This window comes from Macaca nemestrina, chromosome 20, assembly GCF_043159975.1.
Source record: "Macaca nemestrina isolate mMacNem1 chromosome 20, mMacNem.hap1, whole genome shotgun sequence".
In the NCBI taxonomy this organism is placed as follows: domain Eukaryota; kingdom Metazoa; phylum Chordata; class Mammalia; order Primates; family Cercopithecidae; genus Macaca; species Macaca nemestrina.
The window spans coordinates 58416940-58443816 of record NC_092144.1 but is presented as its reverse complement, the minus strand read 5'-3'; the positions used below and the strand labels follow the sequence as shown (position 1 = coordinate 58443816).

The 26877-nt window shown below is 44.9% G+C and overlaps 1 protein-coding gene across 8 annotated transcripts in view; it reads right to left on the bottom strand.

The window, feature by feature from the left end:
- Positions 1 to 5057: 5057 nt before the first annotated feature.
- Positions 5058 to 26877, bottom strand: part of LOC105478630 (caspase recruitment domain-containing protein 8) — a 76065-nt gene continuing 54245 nt past the window's right edge. For 3 of the 8 annotated variants that reach the window (XM_071087319.1, XM_071087317.1, XM_071087318.1), the window contains 10 exons: positions 25687 to 25827; positions 24624 to 24764; positions 22362 to 22402; positions 21568 to 21718; positions 20705 to 20934; positions 20366 to 20625; positions 16109 to 16234; positions 7443 to 7584; positions 6104 to 6148; positions 5058 to 5324 (listed from right to left, as the gene is read on the bottom strand). In XM_071087319.1, the coding sequence (XP_070943420.1) occupies positions 5059 to 5324; positions 6104 to 6148; positions 7443 to 7584; positions 16109 to 16234; positions 20366 to 20625; positions 20705 to 20934; positions 21568 to 21718; positions 22362 to 22402; positions 24624 to 24764; positions 25687 to 25827 (1543 nt within the window). In that variant the 3' untranslated portion in view covers position 5058. Of the gene's footprint in view, positions 5325 to 6103; positions 6149 to 7442; positions 7585 to 8327; positions 8426 to 16108; positions 16235 to 20365; positions 20626 to 20704; positions 20935 to 21567; positions 21719 to 22361; positions 23888 to 24623; positions 24765 to 25686; positions 25828 to 26877 lie in introns of those variants that run through there. The other 5 variants (XM_071087320.1, XM_071087321.1, XM_071087322.1 and 2 more) reach the window with 5 other exon arrangements.

The window sequence follows — 26877 nt, the reverse complement described above, 5'->3', positions numbered from 1 at the left end:
CCTTTGAATTTCTTTTAAACTGGTGGTTAGATATGGATGCTTGATCAGATTTAAATTCACTTGCTTTTTTCTTTTTCTTCTTTCCTTCCTTCCTTCCTTCCTTCCTTCCTTCCTTCCTTCCTTCCTTCCTTCCTTCCTTCCTTCCTTTCCTTTCCTTTCCTTTCCTTTCCTTTCCTTTCCTTTCTTTGTTTCTTTTCTTTTCTTTTTTTCTTTTTCAGTGTCTTGCTCTGTCGCCCAGGCTGGAGTGCAGACCGCGATCTTGGTTCACTGCAGTCTCAATCTCCCAAACTCAAGCGATTCTCCTGCCTCAGCATCTGAAGTAGCTGGGACTACAGGTACATGTCACCATGTCCAGCTAGCTTATTACTTTTTTTTTTTTTTTTTTGGTAGAGACGGGATCTTGCCATGTTGCCCAGGCTGGTCTCGAATCCCTGGGCTCAAGTAATCCTCCCACCACAGCCTCCCAAATGCAGTGAGGCCCTGTAGCATTTCCTACGGTGGGATTCACACTGGAGGAAGCACATGAGGACAAAAGCAGATGTGACAATACCCGAGATTGTGAGTGGTTTTCAAATCTCCAAATCTCCCCCAGGGAATATGGTATATGAGAGATTCTCTCTCTCTTTTTTTTTTTTTTGAGACGGAGTTTTGCTCTTGTTGCCCAGGCTGGAGTACAGTGGTATGATCTCAGCTCACTGCAACCTCCACCTTCCAGGTTCAAGCAATTCTTGTGCCTCAGCCTCCCGAGTAGCTGGGATTACAGGTACGTGCCACCGTGCCTGGCTAATTTTTTATTTTAGTAGAGATGGGGTTTCACCATGTTGGCCAGGCTGATCTCGAACTCCTGACCTCAGGTGATGCGCTTGTCTTGGCCTCTCAAAGTGCTGGGATTACAGGCGTGAGCCACTGTGCCCGGCCTTGGTTGCCCATTTTTATGGTTATTTCTTGATGCTATGCTAAACACGTGGTCCACATTGGGTAACTTCCTGACGTTGCCATGGCATCTGTAACTGTCATGGCGCTGGTGGGAGTGTCGGAGTGAGGAGGACCAGAGGTCATTCTCATCGTCATCTTGGTTTTGGTGGGTTTTGGCCGGCTCCTTTATTGCAACCTGTTTTATCAGCAAGGTCTTTATGACCTGTATCTTGTGCCGACCTCCTGTCTCATCCTGTGACTTAGAATGCCTTCACCATTTGGGAATGCAGCTGGGTAGGTCTCAGCCTCATTTTGTCCAGCTCCTACTCAAGATGGAGTTGCTCTGGTTCACATGTCTCTGACAAAATGTCTATGGAGGCTGGGCGCGGTGGCTCACACCTATAATCCCAGCACTTTTGGAGGCTGAGGCGAGTGGATCATGAGGTCAGGAGGTCGAGACCAGCCTGGCCAACATGACGAAACCGCGTCTCTACTAAAAATACAAAAATTAGCTGAGCGTGGTGGCACAGGCCTGTAATCCCAGCTACTCGGGAGGCTGAGGCAAGAGAATTGTTAGAAGCTGAGAGGTGGAGGTTGCAGTGAGCTGAGATCGTGCCATTGCACTCCAGCCTGGGCAACAAGAGCGAAACTCCGTCTCAAAAGAAAAAAAAAATGTCTATGGAAGGCGTGTGGTCTCCTATAGCTGGGACATCAGCGGTCTGTGGTGAGAGCCTGCCGTCCCTCTGTCCCTTCACTCACCCCGCCCCTAGGAGCCTTTCAGTGCTGGGAACTGGCCCTAGCGTTCCGCTACCCCACACCACATTCCCAGGTTCCTCGTTCTTCAGCCCTGGCATCTGCATCGCCTCTGTATCAACTCTTGGTGTTTTCTCTCCGAAGATCTGCTCTAAGTCTGCTGGTTTACCCAGTATCTTGGTTTCTCTCCGTGGGAGTGGTGCTTCCGGGCTGTGTCCAGCCAGCCATCTTGACCCTCCTCTAGGCGTGATTTTGAAAATTTAATCTGCTCTCCTGACTTCCTGGAGACATAGGCCGAATGGGAAATGTGTCTGTGAGACATTACAACATCCCGAGGAGCCTTCTCCTCATCGGGAGGGATCAGAGGCTGCCCTTGCTCTCCTCCCAGTCGTCTCTTGTGAGATGTGAGGCTTCATGTGAATACTGTGTGGAGCCAACACCACGGAAGGCCGGGTGGACACCTGGAGAAACGTTCCTTCCTTGTGGTGTTTTTGGAGCCCATGGATCAGCCTCCCTGGGGTCAGTCCTACCTCCTGTCTTTGCATTCAGTAGAGCCAGGACACGCTCTATATATTTTTATTCCATTGAAGTTGAACTTTCAGTCATTTGCCACACAAGAGTTGACACAGATCCAGAGGACATTGCAGATTGCTGCCCTGGGTGATTTAAAAAATTAATCTGGAGACGACATTAGGAGATAGAGTGTTGTAGACCTGGATCCATTACTTGCCAGTTAATGGAACTTTGGTCTTTGGAGTCTTTACTCTTTTTTTTTGAGACAGAGTCTCACTCTGTTGTCCAGGCTGGAGTGCAGTGGTGTGATCTCGGCTCACTGCAACCTCTGCGTCCCAGATTCAAGCGATTCTCCTGCCTCAGCCTCCCAAGTAGCTGGGATTACAGGCATGGGCCACCACGCCCGGCTAATTTTGTATTTTTAGTAGAGAAGGGGTTTCTCCATTATTGTCAGGCTGGTCTCGAATTGCCGACCTCAGGTGATCCGCCTGCCTCAGCCTCCCAAAGTGTTGGGATTACAGGTGTGAGCCACTGCGTCCAGCCTGCATTCCATTTATCTTTGCCACACTGTATATATTATGTATATAGTGGATAAACGGGTCCTAATTTTATAATATCTAGTCTCTAGATATTAAAGAGTTTGTCAGCCGGGTGTGGTGGCTCAAGCCTGTAATCCCAGCACTTTGGGAGGCCGAGACGGGCAGATCACAAGGTCAGGAGATCGAGACCATCCTGGCTAACACGGTGAAACTCCGTCTCTACTAAAAAATACAAAAAACTAGCCGGGCAAGGTGGCGGGCGCCTGTAGTCCCAGCTACTCAGGAGGCTGAGGCAGGAGAATGGCGCGAACCTGGGAGGCGGAGTTTGCAGTGAGCTGAGATCCGACCACTGCACTCCAGCCTGGGTGACAGAGCGAGACTCCGTTTCAAAAATAAATAAATAAATAAATAAATAAATAAATAAATAAATAAAATAAAGAGTTTGTCAAGATATGACAAAAGTAGAGTTAGTAAACTAATATATTTCGTACACTTTGTGTTAACATTAATTAAAACGCTATCTTCTGAAAAAGACTTTTGGAAGTGAAATGGTAACATCAGCTCTCAGTGACACACGTCACTTAGAAAAGAAGCCTAGTGGCTTCTTTTTAATGGACTTGTATTTTTAATATCACATACTCAAATGAATCAATGAAACTCATATTAATATATACCTGGCTTTGTTTTAATAACAACATATTTTTTTTTTCATAAAATTATGGCGTTCAATCTTCAAATGCAAAAGTTCAGTTCTACTTCAAGTTAGGGTATAGAAAAATAACAAAATGCCATTTCTCTCACCATAACAATAATAAAGCACATGGAGCGGCAGAATGTGAGTCCGTGAAGACTTTTATGAATTCCGAGGCTTAACCCCAACTTGGGCATCCACTGCTGTGATCCTAATTCACATTTAAAGGCCCTGAGACCCGCACTAGCGGGTCAACCTCCGCCCAATCTCACAGGCACACACGGGATAGACAGAACTGCACAGACTTTAAAAATGAGCTAACATGAATACCTCACTTCATAGAAGACCTAAAAAAAATGGACACTTTGTGCCGGATACAGATGAATCATAGAGTCTCATAACATAACATTCAAATGTCCAGGGTACAAATCAAAATTACTTACAACACAAGGATGAGCCATGGCTAGGCACGGTGGGCCACATCTGTAATCCCAGCACTTTGGGACGCCGAGGTGGGTGGATCACTTCAGGTCAGGAGTTCGAGACCAGCCTGGCCAACATGGTGAAACCCCATCTCTACTAAAAATACAAAAAATTAGCTGGGCGTGGTGGTGGGCGCCTGTAGCCCCAGCGACTTGGGAGGCTAAGGCAGGAGAATTGCTTGAACCTGGGAGGTGGAGGTTGCAGTGAGCTGAGATCATACCGCTGCACTCCAGCCTGGGCGACAGCAAGACTGTGTCTCAAAAAAAAAAAAAAAAAGAAAGGAAAGTAAGAGAAGTCATAGCTATCCGATCTGCTCTAAAAGAACTACAAATCAAAGTTTTTCAGACAAAAAAGAAAACTGCAGAATGAAACTTGCAAAATCAAGAGCGGCAGAAATGGGAAATATCTGGAAATCCGTTAATAGGCCCTTTTCCTCGAGAGCTATTGAAACAGTCAATGAGTTACACAAATCTCAGTGATTAAAAGTACAAGATACATAGCAATTTCCCAAGGGTTTTTTTTTTTTTTTTTGATGGAGTCTCCATCTGTCGCCCAGGTTGGAATGTGATGGTGCGACCTCAGCTCACTGCAGCCTCCACCTCCCGGGTACTTGTAGAATAACGTACTTACATTATTCTAGTAATAACAGCAATAGATAAAATGTTAAAGGGACAACGTATATAAAACCAATACCATTAAGAAATACCTTGAGTCTCTTGGATTGTGAGGTTTTGTGAGCGTTCCTGCTTTTTGTGGTGGAATGGTGACACATCAAACAGAGTGTCCATAAAAGCTGGTTTTCAGGTTCATCAGGAGAATTTTCCTTTCTGGAGCCTGTCATGTATAAACACAACTGCCTTGACTTACTCACCCTGGGTCTTCGGGAAACGTGTCAATGGATGGAACAGTCATATATCGAGCCATGGTTAGAAAAGATTTAAAAGCACGATTGTTATTTTCTTCAGATATTCTTGAGGGAAAGGCATGGGGATACAGCCCATGGGTATCTTCCCGGTGACGTATCTGTCCCCAAAGCCTGTGTGATGGGTAAATGTGACCCAGCCCTCCTCTGTTTTGGACACTGGAATCAAGGATGCATCTCTACTCGTTCATTTCCAATGAGAACGCTGGATTCTCTCTTCCAGACTCTCGGACTGACTCCCTTTACAAACTCTGCTGTCTAAGATAGGACACGAGGTAAGGGTCCCTTTCACTAAGGCTTCTGAAGAGCAGCTCCAGGGCCCGGTCCCCTTTCTTCTCCACCATGCTCAGCAGGGCGTCGGTCTTGCTCTGCCGTGTCTTTGCCTGCTCCACCAGCTCCTTCTCATTCTCACTGAGAACCTCATTGTCTTGGAGATCATCGAGCACCCCTTTCAGGTCCCCAATCCTGGCTTGGAGTTGCCGGTGGTTCTCCCTCACAAAGGCTGCACCTGGATGAAAGGGGGAGTTGCGGACTCTGAGAATTGCTCTCTTACAGGATTTGGGATCCGCACCAAACGAAGATTCATAATTCCAGGGTGGGGGCTGGGTCTTTATTAATTAATTAATTTATTTCTTGAGAGGGAGTTTCGCTCATTGCCCAGGCTGGGGTGCAATGGCACGATCTCGGCTCACCGCAACCTCTGCCTCCCGGGTTCAAGTGATTCTCCTGCCTCAGCCTCCCAGATAGCTGGGATTACAGGCATGCGCCACGATACCCGGCTAATTTTTGTATTTTTAGTAAAGGCAGCGTTTCACCAAGTTGGGCAGGCTGGTCTTGAACTCCTGACCTCAGGTGATCCACCCGCCTCGGTCTGCCAAAGTGCTGGGATTACAGGTGTGAGCCACTATGCCCAGCCAGGGATGGCTCTTTAACTTGTAGTGTTGCCTAACCCATGTTCATTTCATTTTGGATATTTTACTTCCTAGTCTCATATTTACTATATCCCTCTCAAAGTTCAATATAGAACTACTTTAACTTACGGTTCCCCAGATGCAAGACATTTACCCCAATAACTTGCTGTTTCCTGCTCCTTTGTGTGGACGTGATGTCCTCACGTCCTCCCTTAAGTAAATCATACTCATTGTTTGTATTTTTCTCTGGCATCGCTTGTTCTTTGTAAATGATAAGCTTAGGAGGAATGGAGCCTCACTTTGTGATGTCAAAGCACTCAAAGGCCTCTTGATATCAGATACATCCATCTGGCTTTAGTGTAAACATTTCACTAACCTGAGAAGGCAGGTGGGGAGGGTGCAGCTCCAAGCTGGATATCCACTACAAAACAGGGAAGAATTGGAGATGACATACAACGAATCGTATACCCTTACTGAGCTTTTCTAGTCTTTCATGCGCCAACGAAAATAATTTAATTCTATACATTTTATAAGGCAGGGATCTTGTTTGGCACACTAATATACTAATAAAACCCCATTAAGTCAAGAGCCACTCACTGCCCATTCAGGAAATGTATCAGAGAAAGCAACACATTTTTCCAGTATTCTTTCTTTTCTTTTCCTTTCTTCCATTCTTTCTTTTTCTTCCTTTCTCCCCTTCCCCTTCCCCTCTTCCTTCCTTCCTTCCTTTCTCCCTCCTTCCCTCCCTCCCTCCCTCCCTCCCTTGCTTCCTTCCTCTCTTTCTCTCTCTCAGTCTCCGTTGCCCAGGCTCAATCTTGGCTCACCGCAACCTCTGCCTCCCAGGTTCAAGCAATTCTCCTGCCTCAGCCCCCCGAGTAGCTGGGATTACAGGCATGTGCCACCATGCCCGGTTAATCTTGTATTTTTAGTAGAAATGGGGTTTTGCCATGTTGGCCAGGTTGGTCTCAAACTCCTGACTTCAGGTGATCCGCCCACCTCAGCCTCTCAAAGTGCTGGAATTACAGGCATGAGCCATTGTGCCTGGCCCATTTTTTCAATACTCTTTCTATGGGCAGGAGAATGTCATAGGAACTCTGAGGGTTACAATCCTGGGTGACACAGCAAGATTCTGGGGAGGAAAAAAACCCAAAAAACTCCTGTTCTTTTTTTTTTTTTTTTCTGAGACGGGGTCTCGCTCTGTCACCCAGGCTGGAGTGCAGTGGCCGGATCTCAGCTCACTGCAAGCTCCGCCTCCTGGGTTTACGCCATTCTCCTGCCTCAGCCTCCCAAGTAGCTGGGACTACAGGCGCCCGCCACCTCGCCTGGCTAGTTTTTTGGTATTTTTTTAGTAGAGACGGGGTTTCACCGTGTTAGCCAGGATGGTTTTGATCTCCTCGTGATCCTCCTATCTCGGCCTCCTAAAGTGCTGGGATTACAGGCTTGAGCCACCGCGCCCGGCCAAAAATCTCCTGTTCTTTACCCGCGGGTGTGAGGGGTTTCCATTCCCATGGCCATCCCCATTCTCTGGCTCCTTGAGCATTTCACTTTCTATGGACAAACCACCGCCATCACTTTCGTTTTCCTCACGTTGGTGATACACTGACAATCAATTTCTTATCTGGGCTGGAGACATAAACAGGCTCTCTTCTTTGACATCCAATGGTGGAGGTGCATTTGCCCCTCACCAAAAATGCCAGCCTCACCCACTCACCTACCTGGCTTCACCACAGTCTTCCAGACCAGAATCTCATGTCTTTTTTCAGTAATTTCAAGTTGAATGGGTTCCTTCATCTGCCCAGCATAGAATTTAGAGAAGGGCTGGATTTCTCCAGGGCTCCGGTAGGACAATTTCAACTCCTAGAGGAAACAGAGCAGTTGACTTGAAGCAGTGGAGGGTGGAAAGGCCCGGCTCCCTACAGTGAACTGGTCAATGGAACTTAACCCCTGTTTTCTGCACAATTCATGGCTGGTTGAGGGGGAAACAGAGGGAGAGAGGTAAACATCCTGAACATCCTGTTCTTGTTTTTGTTTTGAGAGGGGGTGTTGCTCTGTTGCACAGGCTGGAGTGCAGTAGCGCAATCTCAGCTCACTGCAACCTCCGACTCCCAGGTTCGAGCAATTCTCCTGCCTCAGCCTCCCGAGTAGCTGAGATTACAAGTGCACACCACCACGCCCGGCTGATTTTTGTATTTTTAGTAGTGACGGGGTTTCACCATAGTGGCCAGGCTGGTCTCGAACTGAAGACCTCATGATTCGCCCCCCTCGGCCTCCCAAAGTGTTAGGATTATAGGCATTAGCCACCGCACCCAGCCAGTAAACATCCTTTTAAATTTACAATGTTAGGAAATAATTTTATTCTATGAAAGCAAGAGTAAACTAGCTCTCAACACCCCATGAGTCAGAGAAAAATGATCTGAACTGAATATAAAAATCTTAGGTGTTGGCCAGGCGCAGTGGCTCATGCCTGTGATTTCAGCACTTTGGGAGGCCACGGTGGGCGGATCACCTGAGGTCAGGAGTTTGAGACCAGCCTGGCCAACATGGTGAAACCCCGTCTCTATTAAAGATACAACAAATTAGCTGGGCATGGTGGTGGGTACCTGTAATCCCAGCTTCTTGGGAGGCTGAGGCAGGAGAATCGCTTGAACTCGGGAGGTGGAGGTTGCAATGAGCCAAGATCATGCCAATGCACTCCAGCCTGGGCGACAAGAGCGATATTCCATCTCAGAAACAAACAAACAAACAAACAAACAAAAAAGTCTTAGGTGCTGAGGCTCCTCATTAATATTGTTACTAACTCAGAATCTCAGACGATACAGAAACGTGAGAAAACTGGTAAAGGCAGCTCATCAGGTCTGTCCTGGCCTCACTGGGAAGCCAAGGGTCAGATGTGGCACTGTGCTTTCACGTCCTTCCTTCTCTTCGTTCTGCACCCGACTTCCCCAGGATTCCTAAGCAAAGCTGCCCTGGGGAATAGGGAGCTAACCTCATAGGCAGGACAGAATTAGGAAAAGCTTAGCTCATGCAAATTTCTAGTTTCTTTAGGAAACAAACCCTACAACTCTCGGAAAATAGTAACTAAATTTTTTTTTTAAATTTTATTATACTTTATGTTCTAGGGTACATGTGCACAAGGTGCAGGTTTGTTACATATGTATACATGTGCCACGTTGGTGTGCTGCACCCATTAACTCGTCATTTACATTAGGTGTATCTCCTAATGCTACCCTTCCCCCCTCCTCCCACCCGACAACAGGCCCTGGTGTGTGATGTTCCCCTTCCTGTGTCCAAGTGTTCTCACTGTTCAATTCCCACCTAGGAGTGAGAACATGTGGTGTTCGGTTTTCTGTCTTTGCAATAGTTTGCTGAGAATGATGGTTTCCAGCTGCATCCATGTCCCTACAAAGGACACGAACGCATCCTTTTTTATGGCTGCATAGTGTTCCATGTTGTATATGTGCCACATTTTCTTAATCCAGTCTGTCATTGATAGACATTTGGGTTGGTTCCAAGGCTTTGCTATTGTGAATAGTGCCACAATAAACATACGTGTGCATGTGTCTGTATAGCAGCATGATTTATAATCCTTTGGGTATATACCCAGTAATAGGATGGCTGGGTCAAATGGTATTTCTAGTTCTAGATCCTTGGGGAATCACCACACTGTCTTCCACAATGGTTGAACTAGTTTACAGTCCCACCAACAGTGTAAAACTGTTCCTATTTCTCTACATCCTCTCCAGCCCCTGTTGTTTCCTGACTTTTAATGATCACCATTCTAACTGGTGTGAGATGGTATCTCATTGTGGTTTTGATTTGCATTTCTCTGATGGCTAGTGATGATGAGCATTTTTTCATGTGTCTGCTGGTTGCATAAATGTCTTCTTTTGAGAAGTGTCTGTTCATATCCCTTGCCCACTTTTTGATGGGGTTGTTTGTTTTTGTCTTGTAAATTTGTTTGAGTTCTTTGTAGGTTCTGGATATTAGCCCTTTGTCAGATGAGTAGATTGCAAGAATTTTCTCCCATTCTGTAGGTTGCCTGTTCACTCTGATGGTAGTTTCTTTTGCTGTGTGGAAGCTCTTTAGTTTAATTAGATCCCATTTGTCAATTTTGGCTTTTGTTGTCATTGCTTTGGTGTTTTAGACATGAAGTCCTTGCCCATGCCTATGTCGTGAATGGTATTGCCTAGGTTTTCTTCTAGGGTTTTTATGATTTTAGGTCTAACATTTAAGTCTCTAATCCATCTTGAATTAATTTTTGTATAAGGTGTAAGGAAGGGATCCAGTTTCAGCTTTCTACTTATGGCTAGCCAGTTTTCCCAGCACCATTTATGAAATAGGGAATCCTTTCCCCATTTCTTGTTTTTGTCAGGTTTGTCAAAGATTAGATGGTTGTAGATGTGTGGCATTATTTCTGAGGGCTCTGTTCTGTTCCATTGGTCTATATCTCTGTTTTGGTACCAGTACCATGCTGTTTTGATTACTATAGCCTTGTAATATAGTTTGAAGTCAGGTAGCATGATGCCTCCAGCTTTGTTCTTTTGGCTTAGGATTGTCTTGGCAATGGGGCTCTTTTTTGGTTCCATATGAATTTTAAAGTAGTTTTTCCCAATTCTGTGAAGAAAGTCATGGGTAGCTTGATGGGGATGTCATTGAATCTATAAATTACCTTGGTCAGTATGGCCATTTTCACTATATTGATTCTTCCTATCCATGAGCATGGAATGTTCTTCCATTTGTTGGTGTCCTCTTTTATTTCGTTGAGCAGTGGTTTGTAGTTCCCCTTGAAGAGGTCCTTTACATCCTTTGTAAATTGGATTCCTAGGTATTTTATTCTCTTTGAAGCAATTGTGAATGGGAGTTCATTCATGATTTGGCTATCTGTTTGTCTGTTATTGGTGTATAGGAATGCTTGTGATTTTTGCACATTAAGTTTGTATCCTGAGACTTTGCTGAAGTTGCTTATCAGCTTAAGGAGACTTAGGGCTGAGACGACGGGGTTTTCTAAATATACAATCATGTCATCTGCAAACAGGGACAATTTGACTTCCTCTTTTCCTAATTGAATATCCTTTATTTCTTTCTCATGCCTGATTGCCTTGGCCAGAACTTCCAACACTATGTTAAATAGGAGTGGTGAGAGAGGGCATCCCTGTCTTGTGCCAGTTTTCAAAGGGAATGCTTCCAGTTTTTTCCCATTCAGTATGATACTGGCTGTGGGTTTGTCATAAATAGCTCTTATTATTTTGAGATACGTTCCATCAGTACCTAGTTTATTGAGAGTTTTTAGCATGAAGCATTGTTGAATTTTGTCGAAGGCCTTTTCTGCATCTATTGAGATAATCATTTGGTTTTTGTCATTTGTTTTATTCATGTGATGGAATACGTTTATTGATTTGTGTATGTTGAACCAGCCTTGCATCCTAGGGATGAAGCCAACTTGATCTTGGTGGATAAGCTTTTTGATGTGCTGCTGGATTCAGTTTGTCAGTATTTTATTGAGGATTTTTGCATCGATGTTCATCAGGGATATTGGTCTAAAATTCTCTTTTTTGTGTGTGTGTCTCTGCCAGGCTTTGGTATCAGGATGATGCTGGCCTCATAAAATTAGTTCGGGAGGATTCCCTCTTTTTCTATTGATTGGAATAGTTTCAGAAGGAATGGTATCGGCTCCTCTTTGTACTTCTGGTAGAATTGGGCTGTGAATCCGTCTGGTCCTGGACTTTTTTTGGTTGGTAGACTATTAATTATTGCCTCAATTTCAGAGCCTGCTATTGGTCTATTCAGTGATTCAACTTCTTCCTGGTTTAGTCTTGGGAGGGTGTATGTGTCCAGGAATTTTTCCATTTCCTCTAGATCTTCTAGTTTATTTGTGTAGAGGTGTTTATAGTATTCTCTGATGGTTGTATTTCCATGGGATCAGTGGTGATATCTCCTTTATCATTTTTTATTGCATCTACTTGATTCTTCTCTCTTTTCTTCTTTATTAAGTTTTACTAGCAGTCTGTCAATTTTGTTGATCTTTCCAAAATCCAGCTCCTGGATTCATTGATTTTTTGAAGGGATTTTTGTGTCTCTATCTCCTTCAGTTCTGCTCTGATCTTAGTTATTTCTTGCCTTCTGCTAGCTTTTGAATGTGTTTGCTCTTGCTTCTCTAGTTCTTTTAATTGTGATGTTAGGGTGTCGATTTCAGATATTTCCTGCTTTCTCTTCTGGGCGTTTAGTGCTATAAATGTCCCTCTACACACTGCTTTAAATGTGTCCCAGAGATTCTATGTCTTTGTTCTCACTGGTTTCAAAGAACATCATTATTTCTGCCTTCATTTCGTTATTTACCTAGTAGTCACTCGGGAGCACGTTGTTCAGTTTCCACGTAGTTGTGCGGTTTTGAGTGAGTTTCTTAATCCTGAGTTCTAATTTGATTGCATTGTGGTCTGAGAGACAGTTTGTTGTATTTCTGTTCTTTTATATTTTCTGAGGAGTGCTTTACTTGCAACTATATGGTCAATTTTGGAATAAGTGCGACGTGGTGCTGAGAAGAATGTATATTCTGTTGATTTGGGGTGGAAAGTTCTGTAGATGTCTATTAGGTCTGCTTGGTGCAGAGCTGAGTTCAAGTCCTGGATATCCTTATTAAACTTCTGTCTAATTGATCTGTCTAATATTGACGGTGGGGTATTAAAGTCTCCCATTATTATTGTGTGGGAGTCTAAGTCTCTTTTTAGGTCTCTCAGGACTTGCTTTATGAATCTGGGTGCTCCTGTATTGGGTGCATATATATTTAGGATAGTTAGTTATTCTTGTTGAATTGATCCCTTTAACATTATGTAATGGCCTTCTTTGTCTCTTTTGATCTTTGTTGGTTTAAAGTCTGTTTTATCAGAGACTAGGATTGCAACCCCTGCTTTTTTTTTTGCTTTCCACTTGCTTGGTAGATCTTCCTCAATCCCTTTATTTTGAGCCTATGTGTGTCTCTGCATGTGAGATGGGTCTCCTGAATACGGCACATGATAAGTCTTGACTCTTTATCCAATTTGCCAGTCTGTGTCTTTTAATTGGGGCATTTAGCCCATTTACATTTAAAGTTAATATTGTTATGTGTGAATTTGATCCTGTCATTATAATATTAGCTCGTTATTTTGCCTGTTAGTTGATGCACTTTTTTCCTCGCATCAATGGTCTTTACGATTTGGCATGTTTTTGCAGTGGCTCGTACTGGTTGTCCCTTTCCATGTTTAGTGCCTCTTTCAGGAGCTCTTGTAATGCAGACCTGGTGGTGATAACATCTCTCAGCATTTGCATGTCTGTAAAGGATTTTATTTCTCCTTCACTTATGAACTTAGTTTGGTTGAATATGAAATTCTGGGTTGAAAATTCTTTTCTTTAAGAATGTTGAGGCTGGGTGCGGTGGCTCAAGCCTGTAATCCCAGCACTTTGGGAGGCCAAGACAGGCAGATCATGAGGTCAGGAGATCGAGACCATCCTGGTTAACACGGTGAAATCCCGTCTCTACTAAAAAATACAAAAAACTAGCCGGGCGAGGTGGCGGACGCCTGTAGTCCCAGCTACTCGGGAGGCTGAGGCAGGAGAATGGCATGAACCCGGGAGGCGGAGCTTGCAGTGAGCTGAGATCCGGCCACTGCACTCCAGCCTGGGTGACAGAGCGAGACTCCGTCTCAAAAAAAAAAAAAAAAAAAAAAAAGAATGTTGAATATTGGCCCCCACACTCTTCTGGCTTGTAGGGTTTCTGCCGAGAGACCTGCTGTTAGTCTGATAGGCTTCCCTTTGTGGGTAACCCGACCTTTCTCTCTGGCTGCCCTAAATATTTTTTCCTTCATTTCAACCTTGGTGAATCTGACAATTAAGTGTCTTGGGGTTGCTCTTTTCGAAGAGTATCTTTATGGCATTCTCTGTATTTCCTGAATTTGAATGTTGGTCTGCCTTTCTAGGTTGGGGAAGTTCTCCTGGATAATATTCTGCAGAGTGTTTTCCAACTTGGTTCCATTCTCCCTCTCACTTTCAGGTACACCAATCAGACATAGATTTGGTCTTTTCACATAGTCCCATATTTCTTAGAGGCTTTGTTCTTTTCTTTTTACTCTTTTTACTCTAAACTTCTTGCTTCATTTCATTCATTTGATCTTCAATCACTGGTACCCTTTCTTCCACTTGATTGAATTGGCTTCTGAAGCTTGTGCATGCGTCACATAGTTCTCGTGCCATAGTTTTCTGCTCCATCGGGTCATTTAAGGTCTTCTCTACACTGTTTATTCTAGTTAGCCAGTCATCTAATCTTTTTTCAAGGTTTTTAGCTTCCTTGCGATGGGTTAGAACATGCTCCTTTAGCTTGGAGAAGTTTGTTATTACCGACTTTCTGAAGCCTACTTCTGTCAACTCACCAAAGTCATTTTCTGTCCTGCTTTGTTCATTGCTGGCGAGGAGCTGCGATCCTTTGGAGGAGAAGGGGCGCTCTGGTTTTTAGAATTTTCAGCTTTTCTGCTCTGGTTTCTCCCCATCTTTGTGGTTTTATCTACCTTTGGTCTTTGATGATGGTAACCTACAGATGAGGTTTTGGTGTGGATGTCCTTTTTGTTGATGTTGATGCTATTCCTTTCTGTTTGTTAGCTTTCCTTCTAATAATCAGGTCCCTCAGCTGCAGGTCTGTTGGAGTTTGCTGGAGGTCCACTCCAGACCCTGTTTACCTGGGTATCACCAGCGGAGGCTGCAGAACAGCAAATATTGCTGCCTGATCCTTTCTCTGGAAGCTTCATCTCAGAGGGGCACCTGGCTGTATGAGGTGTCAGTCAACCCCTACTGGGAGGTGTCTCCAAGTTGGGCTACATGGGGGTCAGAGACCCACTTGAGTAGGCAGAGCTGAAACATCTCACTGGGAGAACCACTGTTCTCTTCAGAGTTGTCAGACAGGGTCATTTAAGTCTGCAGAAGTTTCTGCTGCCTTTTGTTCAGCTATGCCCTGCCCCAAGAGGTGGAGTCTACAGAGGCAGGTGGGCCCCACCTGAGGTCAGGAGTTCGAGACCAGCCATGGGCAACATGGTGAAACCCCATCTCTACTAAAAATACAAAAAATTAGTTGGGCATGGTGGCGCACCCCTGTAATCTCAGCAACTTGGGAGGTTGAGGCACAAGCATCCCTTGAACCAGGGAGGAGGAGGTTGCTGTGAGCACCCAGCCTGGGAGACAGAGTGAGACTCTGTCTCAAAAAAGTAAAGAAACAACAATAACAAAAAATAAAATGGACTGAGATGCATTTTTTTCCCATTCAAATTGGAAAACAATTAAATTTTGATACTTTATTCTAGAGATGGATATTTTGTTGGATAATCTTGTCCTTTATTCTTGAGAACTTATATTGTGAGAAATCTTTGAAAATCTCTTTGGAAATGCACTAGCTTTAACTTGGTGAGTTCTCTTTGAATCAATCATTTCTCTTCGGGCACCCTAGCTGCACATGAAAAATGCAAAACTGTATGTTGAAATATTTATTGCCAGGGCACTTGTTATGAGAAACTATAAGGAACTCAACTATGCTGAATAATAATGAAGTGATTTTAAAAGCTCTAGGGTTTTAGCTACATGGCATATTATGTCCTATTAAAATAATATGTAGGAATAATTTCAATTGTGCAGAAATATACAGTAATCTCCAGTAAAAAATACAAAAATGTAACATATAATATAAAATATATTTCTTTTACTTTTCTAATTTTATGTTTTTGTTTTTGAGATGGAGTCCGACTATTTCGCCCAGGCTGGAGTGCAGTGGCACTATCTCGGCTCACTGCAAACTCCAGCTCCTGGGTTCAAGTGATTCTTCTACCTCAGCCTCCTGAGTAGCTGGGATTACAGGTGTGCACCACCACGCCTGGTTAATTTTTTGTGTATTTTAGTAGAGAAGGGGTTTCACCATGTTGGTCAGGCTGGTCTTGAACTCTTGACTCATGATCTGCCTGCCACGGCCTCCCAAAGTGCTGGGATTACAGGTATGAGCCACTGAGCCCAGCCAAGATATTATATTTCTTCATTCAAACATCTCAACAAATATTTGTTAAGTGACTTAGCTAGGCAAGATGTCAGGCCTGCAGGGAACCATAACAGAGAAGTGGAAACTTCAATTCAGATAACTAAATGTACACTTTTAATCACAATGTAAGTACCCCAAATGCTAAAATGTTACCTCTGCCTGTGTTAAGGTTTTGGAAATATTTAATTTGATTAAGACTGTTTTCCTGTATTTTCAATTTTTTAAAAACTTTGCATTCATGATTAATGAAAAAAATTGCATTTTGCTAAAATTCTTCTATTTGTTTCAAAAGTACAAAACATTCTGAAATCTGCTGTGTTAGATTTGAATTCTACCAACCGTGGGTATTATTTCCAGATGAGCAGAATTAGACACAATATAATGGGCACCAAAGGTCAGGGGTTCCACTGGGGGTGAAGTCTGTAGACGCACACCACAGAAGCGCTCTTCCTCATCATCTATCATCTGAGGAATAAGGGGGAGAAACATTAGAAAGCACACAGAAAAAGAAATAAGCACAAATAGTGGCATAAAAGTTTTCTATATATTGTATTAAGTAGCATGTAGGATATGATTCAGTTGATGTAAAGATTGAGAGGATAGGGCTGTGCGTGGTGGCTCACACCTGTAATCCCGGCACTTTGGGAGGCCGAGGCAGGTGAGCCACCTAAGGTCAGGAGTTCAAGATCAGCCTGGCCGACATGGTGAAACTCTGTCTCTTCTAAAAATACAAAAATGAGCTGGGCATGGCGACGCACGTCTGTAATCCCAACTACTTGGGAGGCTGAGGTAGGAGAATCGCTTCAACCCAGGAGGCAGAGGTTGCAGTGAGCTGAGATCTCGCCACTGCACTCCAGCCTGGGTGACAGACTAAGACTCCATCTCAAAAAAAAAAAAAGAGATGATTGATAGATTACATTTTTAATTAATAAAATAGGCAAATAATTTATTGCTCCATAATTTTCACAGTGGACACATCCATGGAGCCAACACCCAGAAGCACACACAGAGATAAATATACAGATAGGTGGTAGAGTGATAAACTAGAAAGATGTAAACATGCCTCTATGCAAAATAGACATGTTATTAACATTTTGCTGATGGACATCTCAGAGCCAAAGGGTTTCTTGTGAATGGTAAACTTATCATAAACTCCTGTATAGTTTGATTTTATTTTTACACTGTGGAGAGTTTGGCCAGGGGACTTATAAAACCCAGGGACAAAGGGACTTCCTTTTAGTGCCTCAGCCGAGGACTGGTAGCTCGGCTGTGTCTGTGAACACGTCTCTGATGGGTGAGGGTAGAGATGTCACTTCTCTCCATCACAGGGCTGCTGTGAGATGCTCGGCCACCTGAGCACCAGGGAGCAGATACAGAAGAGTGAGGTCTCCTCTGAGAGGTCCAGCAGCTGGAGCAGAAGGCGAGACCTCAGAACTATCTGAGCTGCCAGCAAAGACATAGAATGGAATTCAAACAATAAGAAAACCTTTCAGAAGTCTCAGGGGCAACTCAATAGAGACTTTATGGAATTAACGAGCAAGAATTTAAACTAAAAGCAATTGACAGTAGGTGGCATTACTAGTCCAGCTGTCAGACACCCTTGGGGTAATGCATTTACTACAAAGCCCAAGTAGCCGGGCGCGGTGGCTCAAGCCTGTAATCCCAGCACTTTGGGAGGCTGAGACGGGTGGATCACAAGGTCAGGAGATCAAGACCAGCCTGGCTAACACGGTGAAACCCCGTCTCTACTAAAAAAATACAAAAAAAGGCCGGGCGCGGTGGCTCAAGCCTGTAATCCCAGCACTTTGGGAGGCCGAGACGGGCGGATCACGAGGTCAGGAGATCGAGACCATCCTGGCTAACACGGTGAAACCCCGTCTCTACTAAAAAATACAAAAAACTAGCCGGGCGAGGTGGCGGGCGCCTGTAGTCCCAGCTACTCGGGAGGCTGAGGCAGGAGAATGGTCTAAACCTGGGAGGCGGAGCTTGCAGTGAGCTGAGATCCGGCCACTGCACCCCAGCCTGGGCGACAGAGCAAGACTCTGTCTCAAAAAAAAAAAAAATACAAAAAAAACTAGCTGGGCGAGGTGGCGGGCGCCTGTAGTCCCAGCTACACAGGAGGCTGAGGCAAGAGAATGGTGTAAACCCGGGAGGCGGAGCTTGCAGTGAGCTGAGATCTGGCCACTGCACTCCAGGCTGGGTGACAGAGCAAGACTCTGTCTCAAAAAAAAATAAATAAAATAAAATAAAAAATAAATAAAACCATCAGATCTTGTGAGACTTACTTGCTATCACGAGAACAGCACAGGAAAAACCTGGCCTCATGATTCAATCACCTCCCACAACACGTGGGAATCATGGGAGCTACAATTCAAAATGAGATTTGGGTGGGGACACAGCATTACAGTAATGGATGTATGAAAGATCAGGGTGGGCTGGGTGCGGTGGCTCAAGCCTGTAATCCCAGCACTTTGGGAGGCCAAGACGGGTGGATCACCAGGTCAGGAGATTGAGACCATTCTGGCTAACACAGTGAAACCCCGTCTCTACTAAAAAAATACAAAAAAACTAGTCGGGCGAGGTGGCAGGTGCCTGTAGTCCCAGCTACACGGGAGGCTGAGGCAGGAGAATGGTGTAAACCCGGGAGGCGGAGCTTGCAGTGAGCTGAAATCTGGCCACTGCACTCCAGCCTGGGCGACAGAGCGAGGCTCCATCTCAAAAAAAAAAAAAAAAAAAAAAAGATCAAGGTGTTATGACACCCCCAGAGGAACACAGCAATTCTCTACCAATGGATCCTAATCAAAATGAAATTTGTAAAGTGCCAGATAAATAATTCAAAAGATTGAACTTAAAGAAGCTCAAGAAGAGATGCAAGATAAATCTGAAAGCCAATACAAACATATCTGAAAATTCATTCAGGATGTGAACTAGAGATTTACCAAGGAGACAGATATCTTAAAAAAATTAACATCTAGAGATGAAAGATTCATTGAAAAAATTACAAAATACAGTGGAAAGCTTTAATCATAGACTAGACCAAGCAGAGGAGAGAACCCGAAGTCTTTTTAATTAACCCAGTCAGACTAAAATAAAATAATAAATAAAAAAGAAGTATGGGGCTACATAAAGCAACGAAACTTATGAATCATCAGTATTTCCAAGGGAGAAGAAAAAGGGAAAAATTTAGAATCTAAGAAAATAATTGGCAAACATTTTCCTAGCCTAGCAAGATATTGAAAGGTCTGAATACAGGAGGCCCAAATCATCACCAGTAAAATACCCTGCAACATGAACTTCACCACGATATGGAGCCATCAGACTGTCTAACACCAAGTGAAGGGAAATATCCGAAAATCAGAAACAGAAAAGCATCTAGTCACCTAGAAAGGAAACTCCGTTCAATTAACAGTAGACATCTCAGCAGGAACCTTACAAACCAGAAGAGAACGGAGTCATATTTTCAAACTGCTTAAAAAAACCCTGCCAACCACAGACGCCACCACGCCCAACTAATTTTTGTATTTTTAGTAGAGGTGGGGTTTCACCATGCTGGCCAGGCTGGTCTCAAACTCCTGACCTCAGGTGATCCTCCCACCTGGGCCTCCCAAAGTGCTGGGATTACAGGCGAGATCCGTCGCGCACAGCCAATTTTCTCTTGTATTTAAATTACCCAGAATTACCACCTTAAATACCGCCAGGCATGCCCCTGCCTCTTGTGCTTGGGATGCAAAGATGGTAGGCGCCAAGACGGTAAAGTTTAATGAAATCTTCCTGGCATAATCTTCGCACCAAGGCTGGAGGCGCAGAAGCAGCATTTTATTCGGAAACACAGCAGCTATGGAGCTACAGAAAGCAGAACATCTGCTTCATCCCTAACCTAAGAGAGGGTGTGGGACCATCAGCCTTTTGTAAATGCGCTAGAGGGAGATGCCACCGAAAGGAAGGAGTTACCCTAGAGATGTGAGCAAGTGTGAGACTGTCATTCAGATATTATCCGTCTAAAATTTGGTGATAGAGGCCGGGCACGGTGGCTTGTGACTGTAATCTCAGCATTTTGGGAGGCTGAGGCAGGAGGATCACTTAAGGTCGCAGGAGTTCAAGACCAGTCTGGCCCATATAGTGAAACCTGTCCCGACTAAAAATACAAAAAATTAGCTGGGCGTCATGGCGCCTGCCTGTAATTCCAGCTACTCGGGAGGTTGAGACAGGAGAACTGCTTGAACCCAGGAGGCGGAGGTTGTAGTGAGCTGAGATTGTGCCACTGCATTCCAGCTTGGGTGACAGAGCAAGACCCTGTCTCAGAAACAAAATAAAATAAAATAAAATTTGGTGAGAGAATCTCTGCTATTACCTCTTCTAACCATCTCCTCCTTGAGAGCCAGAAGAGGAAGGTCCCTTCTCAGTAGACCTGAATTTCTATGGGGATTGTTGCATGTGGCTCAATATTCAGCACCTATAGGTGACCCTCGGGGAGAGTGATCCATGTTCTCTCCATGAAAACTGTGCCTTGCCCTTTCTGTTCCACTGGAGGGGCCGAGGGGATAACCTGGAAATATCATTGTCATCTTCTCTGGTCTCCTAAATCGCTCAGCTTACCTTCGTCAGCAAGGCGTCGCTGGGGACAAGGTACAAGTGGAACTTAATGTCTTCGGGATGGGGGTGAAAATAGAGCAACGTGTTGGAGGTGATGGGGATGGAGAGGCGCGTCCCCCTGGCGATCCGCAGCAGGATGCCCATCAGGGAGAAGGTGGGGTTGTCCAGGACAGCATAGAAAGGCTCCACCCGGCTTGGCTGCTCCAGGACCATCCCTTCATCCTTAAAATGGGCCACGAGGAACCAAGAGACGTCCACCTCACCTGCCGCAGGAGAACCGCAACAGCAGTGAGACAGCACGCGCCCCGGCAGCCCCCACAGCCTCCGCTCACCCCGCATTACCTTGGAGGGAGATGAAGTGGGGGAGGTGGATTTCGGCCACAGCCTCCTCTGGCTCTGCAGTGACGGCAAACAAGGGGCCGGCCGCCAGCCACTGTTCATGGTGCTGCAGGTCCAGGGCCAGGTGCTGACTCCAGGAACCAAACGCAATCGTCACCGTGACCGCATCCCTTACCACGAAGCCGAGGCCGGTGGCTGACCACAGATACCAGCCAGCAGTGGGGAACCGAAGGCTGAAAGGAGCCAGAGTGATGTCATGACGGGAGAACACCAGGACTTGGATTTAAGCAGCGATGTGCAGAGGGAGGTGGGATTTGAAGTGAGGCAAGTTCAGGACCCATCTGCGACTTTCACTACATTAGAAAACGCTGGGGAGTTCATTAACCTCTCTGGGCCCCAATTTTCTGCATTCTGTATATGTTGACATTAAAATATCAATTTCGCAGCACATGGAATAAACATATTATTGATGAAATTTTAGCTATCATAAGGGATGGAGCCGATACACTTCCATTTTTATTTTTATACTTATTTAATTATTTTTGAGATGAATTCTCGCTCTGTCACCTAGGCTGCAGTGCAGTGGTGAGGTCTCATCTCACTGCAACCTCTGACTCCTGGGTTCAAGCGATTTTCCTTTCTCACCCTCCTAATTAGCTGGGACTATAGGCGGGTGCCACCACGCCTGGCTATTTTTGTATTTTTAGTAGAGACAGGGTTTCATCATGTTGGCCATGCTGGTATTGAACTCCTGACCTCGTGATCCACCCTCCTCGGCCTCCCAAAGTGCTGAGTCATCACACCCGGCCTACACACTTCCTTTATATCAAAGCGGTTTTCAAATCATCAGCATCTTCCATTCTTACCTGTATGTGTTTGTGCTCTTATCAATCAACTCAACATCCACATTTCCTTCAGGCCCCAGAAACTGATGATTTGTGTAATCTTGTTCAACCTCAGAACCGAGTTTAGCAGCATAAGAGGAAACTATTTGATTCTCTTCTGAGCAAATATCTCCTGAAAAGAAAATACTAGACATGTAAGAGGTAAAGAGTTGGAAGAGGCATGGCCCGAAGGACTCCTGGAGGCTGAATTACACAGATGCTGTTGGGATACAGATATCAAATAAGAACAGAGAGTGACCGGAATATGCGGTTCTGCTTCTTTGAATCCAGACAAGGAAAGGCACAAGAATATTCTCTGTCGTGACTAAAAGTATACCCCAAATTCCACAGGGCTCTCTGGGAAGCCAGGCTGGACAGCTTTGGTGGGAGGCACCGTTTGCTGAGGACTGGAACCAATGCACCTACGTTTCTGCTGGCCCCAAAGAACAGATGACAGCTTCTGCTGGTGAGGCAAGTCCAGGTCAGAAAAGGATCGAGCTTTTCTGCAAGGTGAAACAGCGTGCATCCTTCCTAGTCCCTGCTGCTGTCCCCAGCCACCAGGACCATCCCCTGGTTCCCCTGAGCATTTCCGTGCCCCAGCGGTGAGAGGCTTACATGTCCCCATTTAAACTGCACAGTGCACTGTGGCCGAGGTAAGGAAAATCACTCCTGATCTTCACTGCACAAAAGACTCTAAATTGTCTTCTCCACATAAAATAACAGAACATTTCCATCAATCCATATGCCCTTCAATCCTCTCCCTATTAGTCCATTACCTGATTCTTGTCCCTCTGAAGATTCCTGCTGTTCTGATACACTGGAGGTTGGGATCCCCATGTCACAAAAAGATGAAAAATATCAAGAATTAGTTGATGAAGATGAAGACGATGTTATTAAAAACTAGAGCTGCACCATCCAGTAGAGTAGCCGCTACCCAGATGTATGGTTTAAATTTGTATGAATTAAACTTAGGTAAACTTTGGTTTCTCAGTGGCACCATCCACATTTCAACTTCTCGAACACCTACATGTCACTCACGGCAACAACACTGTGTAGCAGAGAATGGAACACTCCTGTCATCACAGAAAGTTCTCTTAGGACGGATCTAGACTATCAAAAAATAGAAGATATTTTCAATGAAGATATCTTTATTCAGATTTATAAATAATGGAGCTAAGCTGCTCCCTAGAGCCAAATATATCTTGGCATCTCTCCCTCTTCTCTTTGTCCTGTGCTCATGTTCAACGTGGACACAGCTAGCTTCTCTGGCTTAAATTGATTGCTCCAATTGGTATCATATGATGTTGGAATCAAAGACTGAAGCAGTAATTCACCAATGCACAAAATGCATGCATTTATATTCCAAGTTAATTCCAAACTTGACCACACCTGGGAAGCTTTAAAAACCACCCAGTACCCAGGTCACAGCCCACACCAATTGAATCAGAAGTCTGGAGGTGGCACCAAAGCATCGGGGCTTTCAAAGACTCACAGGTGATTCCAATATTAGCCAACACGGGCTCCATGATCTACAGCGTGAGCCAGTGGTGCGTCAGGCCCCTGGAGAGAAATCTGCCCTAACACAGGCGATCCCTTCTGGAGGAAGGCAACCAACTCCATCAAATTCTCTGCCTTTGATCAATTCCTCGAGGCGTCTGTTTATTTCAACTTGAAAGAGACCACCAGAAAAACTGACACGTGGATTAGGTTTAAAAAGAGAAGGTACCTGGAGAAGCGGGATGAAGAGAAAGGCTTTACAGCGCTTTTCTCAGAGGGGTTGTGTAGGCAAGTCAAGCATGGAGAGACCCTTGGCCTGACATCCTAAGACTGGTTGCTGTTTGCGGCTACACATTTTGCTGTGGATTCAGGTAGCTACAGGCAAAGCAGCAAGAGTAAACATGCCATTTTATACTCTCTCTCCTGGCGCATGTGCATGCTGGAGACTGCCTGCTGAGGAGGGGTTTAGAAGGTGGGAGGAAGCCAGCGCAGAAATGCAGACAGCGCATCCCAGATCATGAGAGCCGACGGTTCCATTTTCAGGGACTTTGCAACCAAGTTGTTCCACACAACCATTAGTCTAAATTAAACGATACAAGCTAGCATTTAAATCAATCATATTAAAAACAAAAGTAATACATATGAAAACATACCAATTTCCAGTCATTTTTCTACACTGTCCAGCAGTCTATGCCCTTGAGGTTATTTATGTCTATTGTATCTGTGTGGTGAAAGTAGGATGAGCGACTTCTGCACATGTCCTCCCAACTCCCTCATCAGGGGCTTCACGTTGGTAGTTTGAAACCTGCCACGATGGGATATTCAACCCTTGGAAACTGGCATACCCTACAAATAGATCCATTCTCCCCTCCCTGGTGTTAAATCTCAGGACTCCACTGCGGTCTTCAGCCTCATCATCAGCCAGTTTCCTAGAGAATTAGGTTGGTTTTAGGCATTGGGTAACAGTTCAACCAATAACCCACTGGCCTTTGATTGCATTGCTCATTGCCTTTTTGTGTATAGGTTCTCTAGACACCTCCATGGAAGAAAATGTCCTTGCCCAAGGTTTGCCTCAAAAATTTCTGGATTCATTGCTAGTATTGCATAAGCTCATTCATTCTCCCCTGAGTTTGATGAAAAACACCCAAATTCTTCTCATTCTCATATTCCTCTGTGATACTGGGACACAGCGTCCAATAGTTTTCCAACGGAATAGCTTTTCTTTTTCTTTTTTTTTTTTTTGAGACGGAGTCTCGCTCTGTCGCCCAGGCTGGAGTGCAGTGGCGCGATCTTGGCTCACTGCAAGCTCTGCCTCCTGGGTTCACGCCATTCTCCTGCCTCAGCCTCCTGAGTTGCTGGGACTACAGGCGCCCGCCACCACGCCCGGCTAATTTTTTGTATTTTTAATAGAGACGAGGTTTCACCGTGTTAGCCAGGATGGTCTCGGTCTCTTGTTCTTGTGATCCGCCCGCCTCGGCCTCCCAAAGTGCTGGGATTACAGGCGTGAGCCACCATGCCCGGCCCAGAATAGCTTTTCTTACCTGGGAATGTCCTCCCCAGATGGTTGATACTTAGGAAAAGCAGTGAACCATAATGCCTCAGCCTCTGTCTCGTCATCTTCGTCGAAAAAATGTAAGATGCTACCACACATCTGAGAAACAGGGGGTAACTCCCTGTATACCCTGGAAAACAAGAACAGAATTTGTCTATGAATATAAGGTAGGTGCCTGATGATAGCATGGGCTGTGCAGGAAGATTTTATGTTAATAGCCATAGACCCCATATTTTATCTTAGGGAAGTCTTTCCTCAGGCCTGCACGACTCCATCTCACCTCTCATCAAGTAAAATTTAACTGGATGCCTGTTTCCCACTATATGCTGCTTTTTCCATCCTAGGAAGCAGACGTCAATCAATTCTCAACATCTAGCATTTGCCACAAACTTTGGTTTCATAATATACTTGTTGACCTATATAACCTTGCTAAGAATTTTAGGGAAGGACGAGATTCCCAGTTTGACTTTTGACCTCAGGTGATCCACCTGCCCTCACCTCTCAGTGCGCTGGGATTATAGGTGTGAGTCACTGGGCCCCGACCTCTTTTTCTTTTTTTTTTTTTTTTTTTTTTGAGGCGGAGTCTTCACTCTGTCGCCCAGGCTGGAGTGCAGTGGCACCATCTCGGCTCACTGCAAGCTCCGCCTCCCGGGTTCGCGCCATTCTCCTGCCTCAGCCTCCGGAGTAGCTGGGACTACAGGCGCCCGCCACTGCGCCCGGCTAATTTTTTGTATTTTAGTAGAGACGGGGTTTCACCGTGTTAGCCAGGATGGTCTCGATCTACTGACCTCGTGATCCGCCCGCCTCGGCCTCCCAAAGTGCAGGGATTACAGGCATGAGCCACCGCGCCCGGCCCCGACCTCTTTTTCTTACATCTTATGAGATAGAAACTCTTTTGAAATAAAAACTTATGATAACAAAGAAGAAAAGTAACATATATACTAATTTTTATGCAAATAACCTACACGTCTTTGCTTCTTATGAATGTACATGAACCAGTGCAGCAAAATTCCAAATCTTTCATTTTTCCCCAACCAACAGATGTCCCTTACGTATCATCTGTCACACAGGCTTCAGCCTGAGAAAAAATTCCAGTTCTCTTGTCTCGCAGTTTCTGTATGCTATTGTCAACCAGTACTGTCTGCTGTCTTACGAGTTCTGATGCATCTACACTCCTACTGGATCCATTGTCCCTGGGAAAACACAAATGGAGTTGGAATGTGAGCATGTCAGAGGAGCTCAATGGTGGGACAATCTTCTCACTGTGATGTAGCAAAAGTAGTCCAATCCTTAGAGATGTCCACCCTTAGACATGCACATCCATAGAGATGCCATCCTTAGAGATACTATTCTTAGAGATGCCATCCTTAGAGAAGCCTTAGCGATGCCTATTCTTAGAGACACCTTCTTTGATGCCCATCCTATAATAAAATGCCATTCCTCCACATTTTTACTGAATTAACTGCATCTCTGTTTCCACACAGTAGACAATGATCTTATCTCAGGAGGCATGCCTCCTTTGATTCTCAATCCCTGATGTTCATCACAGTCTGTCACACTTGGCGATGCTCACTACTGGCTTCTAAAAGGATACCGTGTTTTTGTAAACTATGGAGCATAAGAAGGGCCCTACTCTTCTATCCTTCGTTGGTCCTAAACAGGAGGGAATGTTAACCTGATGAAGTTGTTTGCACAACCCTGGATGGACTGAGCTTATTTGAAGGTAGGATCTCTTTATTTAGGGCGAGCGTGTCAAGGATGATGGACACCAGAGAAATCTGCATTCAGTGCCTTTCACAGACATCACTCAGCAGTGACAGACCTGTCAAAATTGTTGCTTAACCTCTCTGAGTATCAGCTTTCTAACTTGTAAAATAAGGATACAGTACTCTCATCACAAATCCTTGTGGTGATTAATCATAGAAGGCTAAAATTACTTAGCACAAGACCTAGGAAACACTGGGTTCCCAAAGCAAACAATTCATCCTAGTCCGTGGTCTTTTATGCATGCCAGAGCATGTCTCACTCATTTCAGACTTTTTTTTCTTTTTTCTTTTTGAGTTTCACTGTTGTCGCCCAGGCTGGAGTGTGATGGCGTGATCTTGGCTCACTGCAACTTCCACCTCCCAGGTTCAAGCGATTCTCCTGCCTCAGCCTCCCGAGTAGCTGTGATTACAAGTGCCTGCCACCATGCCCGGCTAATTTGTGCATTTTTAGTAGAGATGGGGTTTCACCATGTTGGC